The 18,148-nt window shown below is 46.1% G+C and overlaps 2 protein-coding genes and 1 long non-coding RNA gene across 7 annotated transcripts in view; 1 reads left to right on the top strand and 2 right to left on the bottom strand.

Moving 5' to 3' along the window:
• Positions 1-5,622: 5,622 nt before the first annotated feature.
• Positions 5,623-7,730, bottom strand: UQCR10 (ubiquinol-cytochrome c reductase, complex III subunit X). 2 transcript variants are annotated; one of them, XM_077874266.1, is made up of 3 exons: positions 7,526-7,730; positions 6,989-7,105; positions 5,623-5,882 (listed from the first exon to the last, which is right to left on the bottom strand). In XM_077874266.1, exons 1-3 carry the CDS (start codon positions 7,673-7,675, stop codon positions 5,838-5,840), a joined length of 312 nt encoding a protein of 103 aa, XP_077730392.1. In that variant the 5' UTR covers positions 7,676-7,730; the 3' UTR covers positions 5,623-5,837. The 2 variants fall into 2 exon arrangements, with proteins under 2 accessions (XP_077730392.1, XP_077730393.1); XM_077874267.1 differs by lacking the exon at positions 6,989-7,105 and having other exon boundaries at positions 7,526-7,719.
• Positions 7,731-8,005: 275 nt separating this feature from the next.
• ZMAT5 (zinc finger matrin-type 5) overlaps positions 8,006-18,148 on the top strand; it is a 26,932-nt gene continuing 16,789 nt past the window's right edge. The window contains exons 1-2 of one of the 4 annotated variants that reach the window (XM_077874263.1): positions 8,021-8,140; positions 15,579-15,806. The gene's annotated coding sequence lies outside the window, so the exon portion shown is untranslated. Of the gene's footprint in view, positions 8,141-8,587; positions 8,774-9,262; positions 9,352-15,578; positions 15,807-18,148 lie in introns of those variants that run through there. The other 3 variants (XM_077874262.1, XM_077874265.1, XM_077874264.1) reach the window with 3 other exon arrangements.
• On the bottom strand, positions 12,390-17,892 carry LOC144299022 (uncharacterized). Its single transcript, XR_013365840.1, has 3 exons — positions 17,649-17,892; positions 17,396-17,520; positions 12,390-15,821 (listed from the first exon to the last, which is right to left on the bottom strand). It is a non-coding gene; the product is annotated as an uncharacterized LOC144299022 (long non-coding RNA).

The raw sequence follows: 18,148 nt of genomic DNA, 5'->3' as shown, positions 1-18,148 counted from the left end.
CCCAGCTCTTGACTCCAGGAAATACCTCAGGCTGAGCTTGGGAAGGAAATTTTTCCAGTAATAAACAGCTTCTTGGTGCCAGTCTGAGGAGGGTGTTAATCCTCATTTCCCCCACCTGGGAGGCACACCCACCCAAGGAGCTCTGGGGAGGCCCAGCTCCCAGTTGGCAGTGCTACTCGAGGATGAATCCTCATTGCAACCTCAGGAAGGGGAACTCTGGGCCTCCAAACAGCTGGGTTCTAGGCCAGGAACCAGGGCGGGGGGCTCACATTTTGCATTTCTTTGCATTCACACTTTCTCTGGGCAGCCCCCTTTTAACTTATTCCTCCCCCATTATAAGAATAATACATGCTTAGGCCTCCTGAGTGGCTCAGACAATTAAACATCTGCCTTTGGCTCAGGTTATGATCCCAAAGTCCTGGGATGGAGCCCTGCAACTGGCTCTCTACTCAATGCAGAGCCTACTTCTCTCTCTTCCTCTGCTCCTCTCTCTGCCTTGTGCTCTCTTTTTCTCTGCACTCTCTCTCTCAAATATTTTTTTAAAAATCTAAAAAAAGGGATCCCTGGGTGGCGCAGCGGTTTGGCGCCTGCCTTTGGCCCAGGGCGCGATCCTGGAGACCCGGGATCGAATCCCACGTCGGGCTCCCGGTGCATGGAGCCTGCTTCTCCCTCTGCCTGTGTCTCTGCCTCTCTCTTTCTCTGTGACTATCATAAATAAATAAATTTTTTAAAAAATCTAAAAAAAAAAAAAGAATGCATGCTTGATGCAGAAAACTTAAATAGCAGAGAGAAATACAACAGGAAATAACTCAGAGTTAACCTTTATTAACAATTTTTAAAAATATTTAATTTATTTATTCATTCATGTGACACACAGAGAGACAGAGGCAGAAGCAGGCTCACCGAAAGGAGCCTGATATGGGACTCCATCCCAGGACTCCAGGATCACCACCTGAGCCATAAGGCTGAGCTCATAAGGCTCAACCATTGAGCCACCCAGGTGCCCCTCTATTAACAATTTGTAGTGAGCATTTCCAATTTTTTTCTTATACCAAAAAAATGCATCATGCTTTACATGAATTTGTGGCTTTTTTTTTCCTCACTTAGCTTTATATTTTGGCTTTTTTTTAAATAAAATTTTTACTTATTTATGATAGTCACAGAGAGAGAGAGAGAGAGAGAGAGAAGCAGGCTCCATGCACTGGGAGCCCGACGTGGGACTCGATCCCGGGTCTCCAGGATCGCGCCCTGGGCCAAAGGCAGGCGCCAAACCGCCGCGCCACCCAGGGATCCCTATTTTGGCTTCTTTTATGCATGTTTTATGTGAACAGTCTTCTTAATCATTTTTTACTTGCTTTTTTCAAAAAAATTATTTTAGAAAGAGAGAATGCGTGTTCACACAAGCAGAGGGAAGGGCAGAAGGAAAGGGAGAGAATCTCATGCAGACTCTGACTCCCCGCTGAGCACTGAGCCCAGTGTGGGGCTGGGTTTCACCACCCTGAGTTTGCCGCTTAACTTACTGAGCCACCCAGGCTTCCTTTACTTTCTTTCTTTCTTTTTTTTTTTTTTTTTTAAGATTTTATTTATTTGAGCATGAGAATGAGCACAAGCAGGGGGAGTGACAAGAAGGAGAGAGAGAAGCAGGCTCTCTGCTGGGCGACCCAGGCCGATCCCAGGACACCAAGATCACAACCCAATCCAAAGGCAATGCTAGGGCAGCCCTAGTGGCTCAGCCTTCAGAACTGGGCGTGATCTTGGAGACCAGGGATCGAGTCCCACGTCGGCTCCCTGCATGGAGCCTGCTTCTCCCTCTGCCTCTCTCTCTATGTCTCTCATGAATAAATAAATAAAATCTTAAAAAAGAAAAAAACAAAGGCATATGCTCAACCAACTGAGCCACTCAGGTGCCCCTTGCTTTCTTTATTACAGAATATTTTTTATTAGAATATCAATACCTACTTCTTGTAAGAAAAAAAGGCAATATCTATTGCACAAAGTGGAAGTTCTTTGAAATCCCACCCCTCAGAGATAATTGCCATGAAAAGTTTAATTTATATCCCTAAGTATTCTGTGTGCACATATTGATGTGTATGTATTTACATAAAAAGGATAAAAATAAACACAAATTTTGAAGCTTGATTTTTTTCCTTTTCATTTTCTTTATACCTACACACTGAGCCATTTCAGTCTCCTTAATGTCCACGTGTCTGTGCTAGGAATCTACCTCTTTAGTTAGCTACTTCCCTATTGAAGATCATTTTCTTTTCTTTCTTTCTTTCTTCTTCTTCCTTTTTTTTTTTTTGTTTTTTTTTGAGAGAGAGAGAGAGCACGAGCAGGGGTTGGAGAGAAACAAATAGACTCCCCACTGAGCAAGGAGCCTGATGTAGGGCTCAATCCTGAGACCCTGGGATCATGATTCCAGCTGAAGGCACTTAACTGACTGAGCTACCTGGGTGATTAAAAAATCTTCTAGATTTTTAAAATTCCAAACAATGCTCCAAGGACTTTTTGTATGTGTGCACATGTACATGTGATTCTGGAGATGTTTTTCTTTCTTTCCTTCTTTTTAAAGATTTTCTTTATTTATTTGAGAGAGAGAGAGTGCACAAGCAGGGGCTAGGGGCAGAGGGAGAGAGAGAAGCAGGCTCCCCGCTCAGCAGGGAGCCCAATGCCAGGCTCTATCCCGGGACCCTGGGTTCACAACCCAAGCTGAAGGCAACCGCTTAACCGACTAAGCCAGCGAAGCACCCCTGGAGAAGTTTTTCTAGAAGTGTAATGTCAGGATCCAAAGGAATACGTATTTTTAAATATTTATTAATATTTAATATTTTTAATATTTAATATTTAATATTTATTTATGAGAAAGAGGCAGAGACACAGGAGGAAGGAGAAGCAGGCTCCATGCAGGGAGCCCGACGTGGGACTCGATCCAGGGTCTCCAGGATCCTGCCCTGGACCAAAGGCAGGCGCCAAACCGCTGAGCCACCCAGGGATCCCCAGGAATACGTATTAAAGAAAAACAAATTGGATTTCATGATCTTTTTTTAAGGTTTTTTAAGTAATCTCTACACCCAACATGAGGCTCAAACTCACAACCCTGAGATCAAGAGTCCCACATTCTTCCAGCCAGGCGCCCCAGGGATCCAAAATTTAAGAGCATGCATATGTACATAGGGGGAACTCACACACAGATATGGAAATTCCCTGGTATTGCTAATCTTTTTCATCTTTGTTGATTTGGCAGGCAAAAAATAGTATTCCACTTTGTTTATTAATGAAATGGGCATCATTTCATGTTTGTAGCCATTTGTATTTCTTTTTTTTTTTTTTAATTTTTTTTTTTTTTTATTTTATGATAGTCAGAGAGAGAGAGAGGCAGAGACATAGGCAGAGGGAGAAGCAGGCTCCATGCACCGGGAGCCTGACGTGGGATTCGATCCGGGGTCTCCAGGATCGCGCCCTGGGCCAAAGGCAGGCGCCAAACCGCTGCGCCACCCAGGGATCCCGCCATTTGTATTTCTTGTACTAATTGCCTATTTGTGTCATTAGCCTTAGCTTCCAAGTTATTCACCTGTTTCTTATTAATTTGGAAATGACTGTTTCATGTATTAGTGAGGTTGGTGCTTTGCCACATTTGTTGGATATTTTTTCCAATTAAAACAAGGTTTTATTTATTTTAAAAAGATTTTATTTATTCATGACAGACACAGAGAGAGAGGTAGACACCAGGCAGAGGGAGAAGCAGGTTCCATGCAGGGAGCCCAAGGTGGGACTCAATCCCGGGTCCCCAGGATCATACCCTGGGCCGAAGGCAGGCGCTTAAACCGCTGAGCCACCCAGGGATCCCCAAAACAAGGTTTTAAATGACTGCATATTTTACCCCAATAGTAATTCCTATTTTGGATATTTTGTTTTCATTTTTCCCATTATAAAAAACACCATGGTGAACATCTCTTGTGGACACCCACAATTTTTTTTTTTTTTTTTTTTTTTAGAGGCAGAGACACAGGCAGAGGGAGAAGCAGGCTCCATGCACCGGGAGCCCGACGTGGGATTCGATCGCAGGACTACAGGATCGCGCCCTGAGCCAAAGGCAGGCCAGGCGCTAAACCGCTGCGCCACCCAGGGATCCCGACACCCACATTTTTTAAGGAAAATTTGCCACAAGTGGAATTTCTTGGGTCAAAGGTATGCACATTGAAGATACTAATACCTAGGTACAAAATATCCTATAAGATGGTGCCATTTCACACACACTTTCCTATAGTACATGAGTCCTATATATATTTGATATAGAATGGCATTTACAGTATCTCCTGTAGGATTTTCAAGCCTCATGTTTGCCACCATATGCCTAGCAGCACCGAGTACAGTGCCTCACACAGTGGCCACCCAAATGTTTGTTGAATGAATGACCAGACTATGTTCCTTGAACCTCTCTTCTTCACAGTCCTGCTGCTCCATGGCCTACCGGCAGTCTTCTGGTTCTCCAGGTCCTTAAGCATCCCATGTGTCTCTACCAGTAGTTATGTCCATGTGCCAGGATCTGTGAGCATTTAACTGCATTTAACTCCTTTAATACAAAGAACCCACACAGACAGCGCTTCCATTATCCCCATGTAACAGACCAGGAAACTGAAGCTCAGAGAGGTCAAGTGCCTTGTCCTTGGTTCACACAGCTAAAACTGGTAGAGTGAGGATTCAAACCCACCAAATAAGCACCATGATAAACCAAACTTATTAGAGAGGGAAACCCTGGCAGGATGGTCAGAGATTTGGTCCAACTTCGTCATCAGAAGATGCGATGCGTCATCAGAAGATGGCCCCAGAGAGGTATGCCAGCTGATGCCAGCATTTAATGGCAGCATAGAGAGGACCCTAGGGGCAGGGAGTGGCCCAAGACCCGTGGGCTAGGGTTTTTCTACCAGCTGAATCCAGGGCTTCCCTATAGTTAAGCCAGTCAGCCTCCCTCTCTATGATTTAAAAATGGAATTAATGGGGTGCCTGGGTGGCTCAATAGGATAAGCATCTGCCTTCAGTTCAGGTCATGGTCCCAGGGTCCTGGGATCCAGCCCAACATCAAGCAAGGAGCCTGCTTCTGCCCTTCCCCTACCTCTCCCCACCCTATTCATGCACACGGACTCTCTCCCAAATAAATAAATAAAATCTTTTTTAAAAATGGAATTATTGGGGCACCTGGCTGGCTCAGTCAGTAGAGCATGTGACTTTCTTGGATTTATTTAAGTAATCTCTACACTCAACGTGGGGCTCAAACTCAACCCAAGATCAAGAGTCGCATGTTCTACCGACTGAGCCAGGCACCCTGAGCATGAGACTCTCGATCTCAGGGTTATGAGTTTGAGCCCCCACATTGAATGTAGAGCTTACATTTAAAAAGAAAAAAAAAAATAGAGAAAGAGTGGAACTACTGATTTAGAAGCTAAAGTGGAAAGTAACACCTTCAATTGTACCTCATGTTTTGTAAACCAGAGTTCTTTGGAAGTTAATGGGGAACCCAAAATAATGGAATCTGCCGTTCAGATGTAGAGGACTCTGAAGTGGTCTCAACCGACAAGTGAAGATCAGGTATAATTAACAAAGCACTAGATGCAGAAGCATGTCTCAGGATAATTTACATTTATTTATTGATGACTCCAACATACTTCAAATGTGGCAGAAGTCAAAGAGTCTGTCAGGTGAAGCTGTTTCTTGCCAACAGCTAAAGGTGGTTGATGAAGAGTAATCTGAGCATCATCTTCAAGCTGAGGCCCTGGTTCTGGGCAAACAGCTGGTGCGTGGATCTGGTCCTTTCAGCGTGGGTAGGGGTGTCCAAGGAACTACTCCTTATTCTCATACTTGTGCTTGATGTGTTTCCATAGCTTCTGCATTTTAAAGGCAAGAACCACAAACTTTTAGCTTTGTCTCTCATATTTTACAGCTACTCCTATTGTTCTGGTCTCTAAAACAAACTTAAGAGAAACATGTACCATGTCTGGACAGTTGGGGAGGGCAAACTGGAAGCAACACTAGGCTTGATGCATATACTTAACACTTGTAAACTGCTTTGATGTTATCAATCCCATGTAAAGTTAAGTGGAAAAGGATGATCTTTCTTTTATGGGAAACTGAGGTAAAGAGACTGAGGTAATTACTCAAAAGTTCACAATCATTAGGGAACAGAGCCTCGAAGAGGTTGTCAACTTCCAGGTATTACTCAAGAGGTCCTAAATGCATAGCCCCAAATAATTCACATTGAACCATTTTTTTATTTCCTTAAATCAATGATCCTTGGGTCAGGGATTAGTTGGATTCTCATCCCCACCCCCTTTTTAAAGATTTTTTTTTTTTTTTTTTTAATAATCTCTACACCCAACATGAGGCTCACAGGGAAGTGAGATCAAGAGTTGAGCACTCTACTACTAAGCCAGCCAGGTGCCCTTAATTCTCATTCCTAAAAGCACAGATTGGTAAGCTGACAGCATACTTAAAGCCCTTTCCCGAAGACTGGGAATGGCCAGCAGAACTGCTTGCAAGAGATTGAACAGTAGTAGCAACACTTTCATAGCAGCAAGTGGTTCTGGCCACAGGCCGAACAGCATTAGTGGACAGGGTCGGCCTGGGCTGTAAGGTCAGACAGCTTCAAATTAAAAACACAAGTGAATGTTGAAACAAGGTTATATGCAGGAGACCTTCCCTAGTATGAGCCACAGCGTAATGATAAAAAGCATGTACAACAGCTAGCAGTGTCTGCACACAGTGAGTCTAAAAGGTGTAGTTATTCCCTATCTTCCGCTTTCACTTTCTCCTAAGGAATGTAACAAATGTTATTTTTTTGAGTACATCACCAACCAGGTACTGAGGTACCTTGCCTGCATCTCATACAATCCCCACAGTAGTTCCCTACTCTAGTTACCATTATCTCTAGATCACAGATAAAAATGAAGTTCAGAGAGGTTAAGAAACTCGCCCAACTGAATGCCACAGTTACCAAGGTGACAAGACCCAGTATCCTCATGCAGAGCTCTCGGATTTTATATTGTCTCCCAATCGTTGTTACTACCACAATGTCTGCGTGGGAATCCTTGGAAAGTGAAGAGTGCTGTATCTGAAAAGGCCAACCACAGTACCTAAGAAGCTTTCCTTTTCATGACCCCTGCACTTTTAAATCTGCCCTTGAAACCCTCAGAGGAGACTGGGTCCGGGTTCCAGCCCAGACTCACCCTGATGGTGTAGCCCTAATCAGTCCTTTCACTGGCCTTTAGTTTTTGCTTCCGCAAATGGACAAGTGGGTATATGGGGTGTAAGACATCAATACTTAGAACCCACCCACCCACCCACCCCCCAGAGTGGGATCATTCAATGTTTTGGGATTCACATCCTGCGGAGAGGACATATGCCAGTCGACTAACAAAGACGCCCAACGTTTTCCCTCCTCTTAGTAAAGGTAGACTGGGTCCCACCCCACCTCCACTCCCACTGTCACCCCTCAGGCAGGCCCAAGGTCAGGGATGGCCCAGTCCCTCACCCCCTGGTTGATGTGTTCGTAGATCGCATCCGCGCCTTGATCGAAGGCGCGCTCGAAGAACAAGGCGCCCACGGCGATGGTGAGGGCGAAGGTGGAGGTCCTGCGGAACAGCAACGAGTACAACCTCGCAGTAAACGTCGGGGCCGCCATGTTTCTCCGCTGTCAAGCCTGCGCCTGCGCCGCGGCCGACCATGCGCTCCAAAAGTCCTCGACGTGCAACACTCTATGGGATTTGTAGTTTTTCTGAATCTCAGAGCTTATCGTTCTGAAAGACAGAGGTAAGTGATGGCTTGCGGGGGTAAAAGTCTCATAGGATTCAGATCAGGACAGCCCAAATAGTGTGGTAAGATTTGTTACCCAGTGTTTCTCCTCAATAATTTCTTGCTGAGTGAACCAATCCAGAACTACAGCACCCAGAAGGCCTCGCGCTTCCCTTACCCGCCCCCCACCTCCCGCGCCGTCTCCCCCCGCGTCGTCTCAGCTACTTTGATTCCCAGAGGTTTCTGGGAAGGTCGGGCTGATACTCAAGGAAGGACTACGAACCCCAGCAAGCAGTTCGCGACACCAGGGCGCAGAAGGAGGAGGAGCTCGAGCCGTGGGGCCCTACGGAACCAGGTACTCTACTCTCTTTGGCAGGACGTCGAGGGGCGGCGAGTGTTAGTCGTCTTCTCTCCACGGGAGAATATGGGCTCTTCTTTCCAAGTCCCTGCCCCACTCTGTGGACCGCACCATTTAACGGAACGGGGAGTGAATAAAAGGGCGCCCAGGTCCCCGACTCCTCTGCGAGTGTTTTCTGTTATCCTCGAAGTCCAGGCCTAGAGTTGGAGCCTTTGGCAAAGTTGGGCCCAGGAACTTGAACCCCTTTAACAGGCCTCTGGGGCAGGAGCGGTTCTGCACACGCTTTGCCCCCTAAAACTCTGGCCTAGAAGGGGCAGATCTGGGAGCCATTCATTCTTTCTTGGGAATAGAAATAGGGGCTTTGGTATACTAGTGCCGTTCAACTGATGTTTTCGGAGCGCCACCTCTGGGCCATGCCCTGGGGACCTAGCGGTGAGCAAGTCCCTGCAGTCATGGAGCGCTCACCCAGTGTGTGGATAGATGCGGAGATGTGGTAACCACAAACAAGTAATACTCTAAAAAGCAAAAGGCGGGTTGATTGAGGAGAGTCTGGCGGTGCAGTTTTAGAGTGCGGAGGGAGACACTTTAACCAGAGACGGGAATGAATGGAAGTCGGCCAAACAGGAAAAGGTTGGTGCAAAGAAAAGGCTGCAGGAGTCCTGGAGTGCTTTAGGGGAGGTGGTAGGGCTGACTGTGAAGAGGTGGGCTTGGGTCAGCTCATATATGGCCTTGTAACTCATACTAAGGAGTCTTTTTTATTTTTAATTGCTCTAGGAAGCCCCTGAAGGGTTTTAAGCTGGGATGTGACATGATCCAATTTACATTTTGGCTGCTTGATCATTCTGGCTGCTTTCTGGAGAACAGATCAAAGAGGGGAAGTTATTGTGTTGGGTAAATTGAGACGGGATGATGATTTAGACTGGGATATGGATTAGAGTAGTGATCAGATTTGGGATGTATTTTGGGAGGCAGGCCAGATGGAAAAAGCTGACAGATGCGTGTAGGGGTGCCGGAAAGAAGAGTGGAGGATGGCATCTCTTAAGTTTTGACCTTAACAACTTAAAATCCACAGGGATGACCTTAAACTGTTTGTCATGTTAGGTTTGACCTTTCTCTTAGACATCAGGTGGAGATTCCCAGAGGCCCGTGGTAATTTGGATCTGAAGTTCAGAGGAGAGGTCTGAGCCCAAGATAAGTCATCAGCATCGGTACTGAAAACCAGGAATTAGAGGCCTGGATTTACCATTGACTGGGAAAAGCAACAGAAATGCCTGATTGGGGAAGAAAAATGTGAAAAGCCCTAAAACCAGGATGAGTTAAACATAACTGGGGTTATTTTCTATTTGCAAAACATCCTGGTAGCTCCTTGGGGCAGAACGTTGTGAAGCTTCTAGGAAAGGATATTTATGCCGTGCTAACAACAAATCTGGCCAATGGGAAGTTCAGAGAAAGGAGGAATTACTTTAATAAGGATGAGTTAGGAAAGACCACAGGGAGTTAAGTTACTTTATCGTTTTTTAGTTAATTTTCATTTTGGAGCAACAATTTTGAAATACCAAATTTTCTTTAAGCCACTTACTCAACTTAGAAATTATTCTATACATATCATAAATCTAGAAAAATAAGAAAAATGACCTTTACTTTTCCTTTGATGTTTGAACTCAAGTTGAACTAACCTTAAATTCTTTTAAACAGCCCATCTACAGCTTAATTACATTCCTTTACACATTTATTTCACTTATAAATTTGATTTTCTTTTTAAGTACTTAAGGTACATAACCTAACAAGTATGATTTCCTAAGAATATTTAAACATTACTAGAAAATCTAATAAATTAAACTTACAAACATAATGGATTTCAAGTTCTTGTAAACAGTTCAATACTTTTAACAGAGACAAATTATTTTATGTCACTGGTTCTCAGTCTGGGAAGCTAAAAATATATATATACACGGGTGTCATCTCTGACACGAAATGAGGATATGGGGGGGGTGGCGTCAGTAGCTTTCACAGTACTCCAGATGATTCTAATATGAAGCCAGTTTTTTTAATCATTGCTGACCATTCAACTTGAAATGATGGATCTAATATTAATTACTGATACATATTTTATCAATTGCCTAACTATATATATATATATATATATATAGTATATATATATATACTGAAGTTTAATACTGAAGGCGGCATTAAACCGCTGAGCCACCCAGGCTGCCCATAATTAATGTATTTTAAATTGGAATATCAATGCTTATCTGTCATACTCAACATGTCAGATTATCTTCAGTGTTATACTTTTAAATACCAAGTATTTAAAGCCACCTGGGGGGATCCCTGGGTGGCGCAGTGGTTTGGCGCCTGCCTTTGGCCCAGGGCGCGATCCTGGAGACCCGGGATCGAATCCCACGTCGGGCTCCCGGTGCGTGGAGCCTGCTTCTCCCTCTGCCTGTGTCTCTGCCTCTCTCTCTCACTGTCTGCCTATCATAAATAAAAAAAAAATAATAATAAAGCCACCTGGGTGGCTCAGTGGTTGGGCATCTGCCTTCGGCTCAGGGCATGGTCCCAGAGTCCCAGGATGGAGTCCCACATCAGGCTCCCCTCGAGGAGCCTGCTTCTCCCTCTGCCTGTGTCTCTGCTTCTCTCTCTGTGTCTCATGAATAAAATCTTTTAAATAAATAAATACCAAGTATATGCTGATTATTACTAAACTTAGGTTAGGAACATCAATACAATATGTTTGATTTATTTTACTACCTCTATTTTCAATTTAAACTTACCTGGAGCATGACAGGATATCTAACCAGTAAGAAAACAGCTTTATCCATTCTAATGAATTGTGTTTAGCATTCCAATCGAGTTGGGTTTACCCTTTCAGTGAGCTGAAATTATTTATAATCAGACAGATTTCTGACTGAGACAATCCAAGGGTTGTGTCTACCTAGAGTGACTGTCCCCATCAGAGGCTGTCTTTGGGATGCAGGGAATAGAGAGGTCGATGAGCAGGAGAAGCTTGTTCCCCCAGGCTTTGTGTCTTAAGGGGTACCTACTAGAGGGCACTAGATTCACTGATTAAAATGCAGATTTCTGGGCCTTGCTCCAGATCTGCTGAGTCTGAATTCCTGGAGATCTGACCCAGGAGATTTCATTTGTATGAAGCTCCTTAACCAGAAGTCCTGAAAATCTTGAGCAGGAATCATTCTAAAAGGGTTGATCTGATTCTGCTGCTCAGGGTGGGGTGAACTGAAGAGGCTTGTTCAGATGCCAGGAGATGAGACCTAACTTGCCCAGAAGTGAGGGTGGTGACAGGACCAGACTGTGGGTAGAAGAAGGGGGAGGTAGAGGCAGTTCTGAGTCCAGGTTTCTGGTTCAGAAGTCTCAGACTATTTTTAACTTTCCTTTTTGGAAGCTCTGGCCTCCTGGGACTTGTAACTATCTGATGAGAAACTCTGTCTCCGGCCTGCAGTTCCCTAGAGCCCAGATTTGGGTTTAGCCACCCTGTGCTGACCCAGGTCTGCTTGGAATCATGGTGCGTTCTATCAGCCTTCAGCCAAGGATTGAGGGTAATGTCTATTGTAGATCTCTTTCAACACCACCCCTGACTGGTCCATCCAGGTGAATCAGGTCATTGGCACCATCCACAGCAGCTTCATAAGGGAGAAGGAATAGTATTTATCCTTGCTTGGCAAATTTCCCACTTTTTTGAAGGGGATTTTTTGAGAAAATTTAAAACAATACACACTAAATGTAGAAACTTAGAAAAATACAAAGTGAGAAAAAAATTTGTACATAATCCTATTATCCAGACATAATCATAATACTCTGTGTCTGCCTAGCATTGTGTGTGTGTGAGGTGGGGGTGTTGGGCAGGAAGTTCTTTCTCCTTAAAAAGTGGTATCATATTGTACAAACTATTGTGATAAGGAGCCATTTTTTTATTTAGCTATATAGGGAATGGTCTCTTTTGATTTGATTTTTTTTTTGATTTGATTTTTTTAAAAAGATTTTATTTATCCATTCATGAGAGAGACAGAGAGGCAGAGGCATAGGCAGAGGGAGAAGCAGGCTCCATGCAGGGAGCCCAATGCGGGACCCGATCCTGGGACTCCAGGATCATGACCTGAGCTGAAGGCAGATGTTCTTAACCACTGAGCCACCCAGGCATCCCTCTTTTTCTTTTTTTCTTTTTTATTTATTTATTTATTTATTTATTTATTTATTTATTTATTTTATTTATGATAGGCACACAGAGAGAGAGGCAGAGACACAGGCAGAGGGAGAAGCAGGCTCCATGCACCGGGAGCCCGACGTGGGATTCGATCCTGGGTCTCCAGGATCGCGCCCTGGGCCAAAGGCAGGCGCCAAACCGCTGCGCCACCCAGGGATCCCTCTTTTTCTTTTTTTAAAGATTTATCTATTTATTTGAGAGAGATAGAGGCAGGGGCAGAGAGAGAGAGAGAGAATCTCAAGCAGACTCCCCATTGAGCATGGAACCTGATATGGAGCTTGATTCTATAATCCTGAGATCATGACCTGAGTCAAAACCAAGAGTTGGACATTCAACCGACTGAACCACCAAAGCACCTCTCCTTTGACTTGATTTTTAATGGCTATGTGGTAGTGCATTGCACAGATGTGGCTCATGCCTTACTCTTGATCCTTGCAAACTGTGGGCTCCTTCTGTCCAGTCGTTTTAGGATAAGATGAGGATAATGGGCTTTGTGAGTCATGTCATTGAACCCCTCACTCCTACCCTGTAGGGGAAACTGAGCAGCCTACCTATATGTAATGGGCAATGTTTAACTGTCAACTGTTCTTACTGTTGGACATTTAGATTTCAGTTTTAGGACGAGCTACATTGCACTGACCACCTTAGTACCTAGGTCTTTGAGGTCATCTCTGATCATTTCCTTGGAGGAATTCCTATTGGATGTAGGTGCCTCTCCTTGGTGCTCTCTGGCACACAGCTTATCACCTAGTATTTTTACTAGGGGCACATCTGCCAGCCATCCCAGCATATATTCAGTGCCCCTTCTTGATGAGAGTAGAGACTTTGTGTCATGAGGTGTGAACCCATCTGGCAGAGAGGAAGTGTTCAGCAAATGTTCGGCTAGTGAATAAATAGCTGAAGGGAACCATTGAACTCAAAAGTTATGCCTGTGTTGGACGGCTCTTTTGACTCAACTCAGGAGTATTTTGGGATATGGGGCACTATGGATCTGTGACCATCACATATTTTAAGGTGATTTAGTTTTTCCATTTGTTTATTTCACTGTATCAGTAAGCTATTACTGCATAACAGAGTGCCCCAAAACCTAGCAACTTAACACGACAAATCTCTCATACAGTTTCTTAGGGTCAAGAATTTGGAGTGGGAGTATGGCTGGCTCAGTCAGTGGAGCATATGACTCTTGACCTCAGGGTTGTGAATTCAAGCCCACATTGGGTGTACTGCTTACTTAAAAAAAAAAAAAAAAAAAAGAATTTGGGGAGTGGCTTAGCTGGGTAGTTCTGGCTCAGAGATCCCATAAAGTGTCAGTCAAGCTATCTGCTGGGGCTGTACTCATCAGAAGGCTTGACTGGGCCAGAGAGTCCACTTCTAAGCTTATGCACATGGCTGTTAGCAGGAGGTTTTAGTTCCTTGCCACATGGGCCTTCCCATAGGGCTGCCTACAATATGACAGCTGGCTTCCCCCAGAGTAAGTGATCAGAGAAAGAGGCACCAAGATGGAAAGCATATTGTCTTATCACCTGATTTTGGAAGTGACATATCTCCATGTCTACTATGTTCTTTTAGTCACACGGTCCTGATATAGTATAGTTTGGGAGCAGACAACACAAAGTGCAAACCCCAGAAGATGGCCACAGAGGCTGGCTACCACATCCAAATGTGTACTGAGCACCATCAGCATCCCAGGCACTGTGCTAAGCATCTAGTATCCATGATTTAATCTTCATAGTAATCATATGGAATAGTATTATTACTCCTATTTGCCAGGTGAGGCCCAGGGAGTAAGTAGTTTGCTGAGAGTGTCACAACCTAGAAATGGCAGGGATGAGATGCAGATGTGGGTTGAATGATTAGAGTAAGGACTGGCTTAGGTAGCCTGTGTGACGTTGGGCAAGCTCTCACCCCCTCTGTTCTACAGTCCATCATCTTCCTTAGACCAGCATTTCTCTGAGTGTGGTCTGTGGTCTCTGGACTGTACATCAGTTTTCTTAGATCCTGGCCCTAGCCCAGACCTGCCAAGTTAGGATTGCTGGGGGAGGGGAGGTGGCGGGCACTGCCTTATAGTGCTGGGAGTATGATGATATACATGCCTTACCCAGGGGGTAAGGTCAGGATGAGAGACATGTGTGGTCGCTCCTAAGCACTGAGGTATCTGAGGGAGACCTCTAACATAACGGGACTCCTATTAGGGAAGGCATCTGGAGCTTCCTGGCACTTCTGTTGGAGTTGGGTTCTGAGTGGGTAGCTTGCCGGCCACCCCCACAGGCAGTTCCGATGCCATCAACTCCAGACGGCAGGCATATGTGGCTCTGGGACATTGCTGTGCTCCTAGTGGGTGTGCAATAAAGCCATCTTCTGGCTGCCGTTTACTGTTTACCTGGGGTCTGGCAGTGCCATAATTAGAAGAAATGACAGGTGAGCTTCAGGGCAGCATGTGGTGAGCACAAGTCCTGGATAATTATTACAGTGCGCATCCCAGCCCTTGGCCACGGCCGAGCTGTTGGCTTATTTTAGCCTCGTGCCAAAGACAGCTCTGTACCTGAGACACACACAATGAAGGGAACCAAGAATATCAATGAAGCACAAATCTCTGCCCCACGACAGCAGACCAGTGGAATGGAAAGAGAAAGCGTTCGAGGCTCAATCAGACCCCAGAGGCAGTGCTGGCTCTCCACGCCTTGGGTGTGGGGTGTCAGCATATAGCTTCACAGCGTCAGGGTGGGGTCTCTCCAAGAGGGTGTGTGGTGGTCCTCTGTGCCACTGGCCACCAGCAGCACTCAGGCTGATGAGAAATGACTGTTACCCGTGTGTCTCCCAGTCTTGGCTTTGAGCAAATTAGGAGTATTTTTGAACCCGTGTCCTCCTCTGTGAAATGGACACCTTGCTAACTACTCAGAGGGTCTCTGTGAGAGAACAAAAGCCAGGTGCCTAGCATGCAGGGATCCCATGCTATCTTCCCTCACTCCATCCCACTGCCATTCTCTTTTCTTCCCTTTTCCACCCCACATGTCTCAACTAGTAGGTAATCTTTTCCTTGAGCTCAGAAGACTGAAGTCAGGTGCCACAGGATGGCAGTGGTTTTAAGTCCATAGAGCAGGGCTCTGCTGGAGACAGAAGTCCTGCGGGGAGGGCAGTGGTGGCAGCGAGAGACCCATATTTGGGGTCTTATGTGTCTTTCTTCTCTTCCATCCTTATCCTGGTCCCTAGATCCACCCTTGAGAGGAGGGCCTGGGTCTGGAAGCTGTAGGTGAGCAGAGGGTGAGAGGCCTTGTGTTCTGCGGGCTGCTCCTTCCACAAGCAATTGCATGCGTGAGGCCCTGTTCCTGGTGCTGGGATGCAGGAGGATGGACAGAATTCTCGGTCGTGGACAGTTCTCTGCCTTCATGGAGCCTGTAGTCTAGTGGGGAGGCGGTACACAGGACAGTACACCAGCAGGTGAGGTGAGACGAGCTATGGAAAACAGTGGGTTGTAAGGGGGCGTGAAAGTGCCTGCAGCTGCCACTTTGGCCACAATTTTAAGTCCGATGGTCAGGGCCGGCTCACCAGGAGGGCAAGGGAGTGAGCCACCTGGATGGTCATAGTACCAGCAGTTATAGCCTCTGTTTTTTGAGCACTAATTATGTGGTAGACATCCTAATATACTACTGCCTTGGTCAATCCACAGTAGCAGTGGGATCCCTATTTTATAGTTAAGGACATATGCAGGGAGATGAAATAACTTTCTAGAGGTCACCTAGCTGATAAGTGGCAGAGATGGGATTCAAACCCACACCTGTGTGACCCCAGAGGGCCATCCCACTAGCCTTGCCTGCTGCCCTTTGGCCATGAGGAGCCACCTTGTCACCTGGTGAAGCTCCAGGGAGCCAGCAGATGCTGTTGCAAACATGGACCTGGTCCTTAAGAGTGGGTGGGTGGCACTGCCTGCGTTCCCAGCAAGGGAGTGCGGCTTGATGGTTCTGTATCGGACAGGGCCTTGCTTACGTGCTGCCCAGTGCACCAGCCTCAGAGGATGAGGATGAATCATGGCAGAGCAGGCCAGCTTAGTCAGCACCCCATGCTGGTGTCTGGGCGCCATCAGAGATGTCCAGCTGTCTCCACCCCCCTTCCCTGACCTCCCACTCAGGGCTGCCAAGTGTGGTGATGCAGGCTGTGCCTTGTGCAAGGACACCTGGCTGAGGGGTGAGTTGGAGTGAAATACGCTCTGCTTGCCAAATTGCCAAATAAACTCTGGCAGGGCACTGTATCCGTCTGAAGGATTCTGCACCCACACCTTTTCCTAATGTGCATCAAGGCACTAGAGAGGGAAGCAGCTGGGTCAGGAGCTCTGGAAGTTCACACATGGCTGCTGCCTGGGTGTGATCACTCACTTTGCTAAAGCCCAGCTCCTGCCCAGGACCTCTACCTCCATGGGGATAGGCCCGTTAGGTGGGTAGGAAGCACTGGCTGCCCTGGAGCTTATCTGCTCTCCAGACACCATCCCCAGGCAGTATGGGCTCTGCAGAGCTGCTGTTCAGGGCAGGCATCCAGGTCCATTGTGAAGGCTAACGTTCCAGTCCCACCCCTGCCTTGTGCTATGTACTTTGGGCAACTCACTTCCCCTTTCCTGGCCTCACTTTTCCTCATCTGTATATGGACCACCTGACCCCAGTGGTCACTTGGACACTGACATCCTGTTCCTTGTTCTGAGCCTGTTTTCTGAAATATGGGCTTTTGGAGACCTATAATAATGATGGTGATGTGACTATTGTTTCTTGAGGGGCTCCTGGGGGCCATATGTGGATGATCTGATTCTTAGAACAATCCCTGAAGTGGGCACTGTTACTACCCCAGTTTTCATAGGAGGAAACTGAAGCCAAAAGTTAAGTAATTGCCCAAGATCACAGAATTAAAAAGAAGTGGCACCTGAATTTAAATCTGGATCTGGAGAGGCCCTTAGAGATCACCTGGTCTAGCTGCCTGCCTTCTGCTTCACATGTGGGGAGACTGAGGCCAAGAGTGGGCAAGTGACAGAGCCATAGCCTTACCTAGCAGAGCTGGGACTAGGGCGTGGGGTCCATTGAGCCAGCCTAGACAGCTGAGCACCTCCGCTGTGCCCGATGCAAAAGGGTAGTACTGCCACTGCACCTCTCCGCTGAGGCTGGTTTGTCCTCTGCAGTTTGCGCATGTGAGAGAGAAGGGGAAATGTGAACACACACAGAATCCGCTGCCGAGGGGCTCCTCATTTAGCTTCATGGAGGCTTTCCCAGATGATGGAAGTGTGGACACCATGAGACCTACCCGGTCTTTCCTGGAAGTGTGTCCTGGGACACCCCACAGCATCCCTCTGAGCCTCAGCCTTCTTTGCAAATGGGATTATAATCCATATGTCTTGGGTTTTGAAGGGGCCATGTGGTCTGAGGGGTTTAGTGAGTGATTCAAAATGAGAGCAGTTAGCAGTATGATTTGTTAGGAGGAGACTTTTGTAAGTGATTAGGGGTGTGGGCTCTAGAGCCATCCTGCCTGGATTCTGAACCCAGCTTGGCTGCCTTCCAGCAAGCATTGTGACCTCAGCGAAGTCATTTTGCTTCTTAGAGCCTCAGTGCCCTCATCTGAAAAGGTGTAGTAGGTCCTACCTTACAGGTTGTCCTGATTAAATGAGATAATGCATTATAAAGCTTTTAGCCTTGTGCCAGCACGTAGTAGGTACTCGGTAAATCAAATAATAGGAAACATTTATTAAGCACTTGCTCAGTGCTGGACATGATTTGTGCCATTTGTATTTGCATTACTCTTTCATT

The sequence above is a fragment of the Canis aureus genome, chromosome 27, assembly GCF_053574225.1.
Source record: "Canis aureus isolate CA01 chromosome 27, VMU_Caureus_v.1.0, whole genome shotgun sequence".
Lineage (NCBI taxonomy): Eukaryota > Metazoa > Chordata > Mammalia > Carnivora > Canidae > Canis > Canis aureus.
The sequence above is the reverse complement of the archived record's forward strand: the minus strand, read 5'-3'. Positions and strand labels throughout refer to the sequence as shown.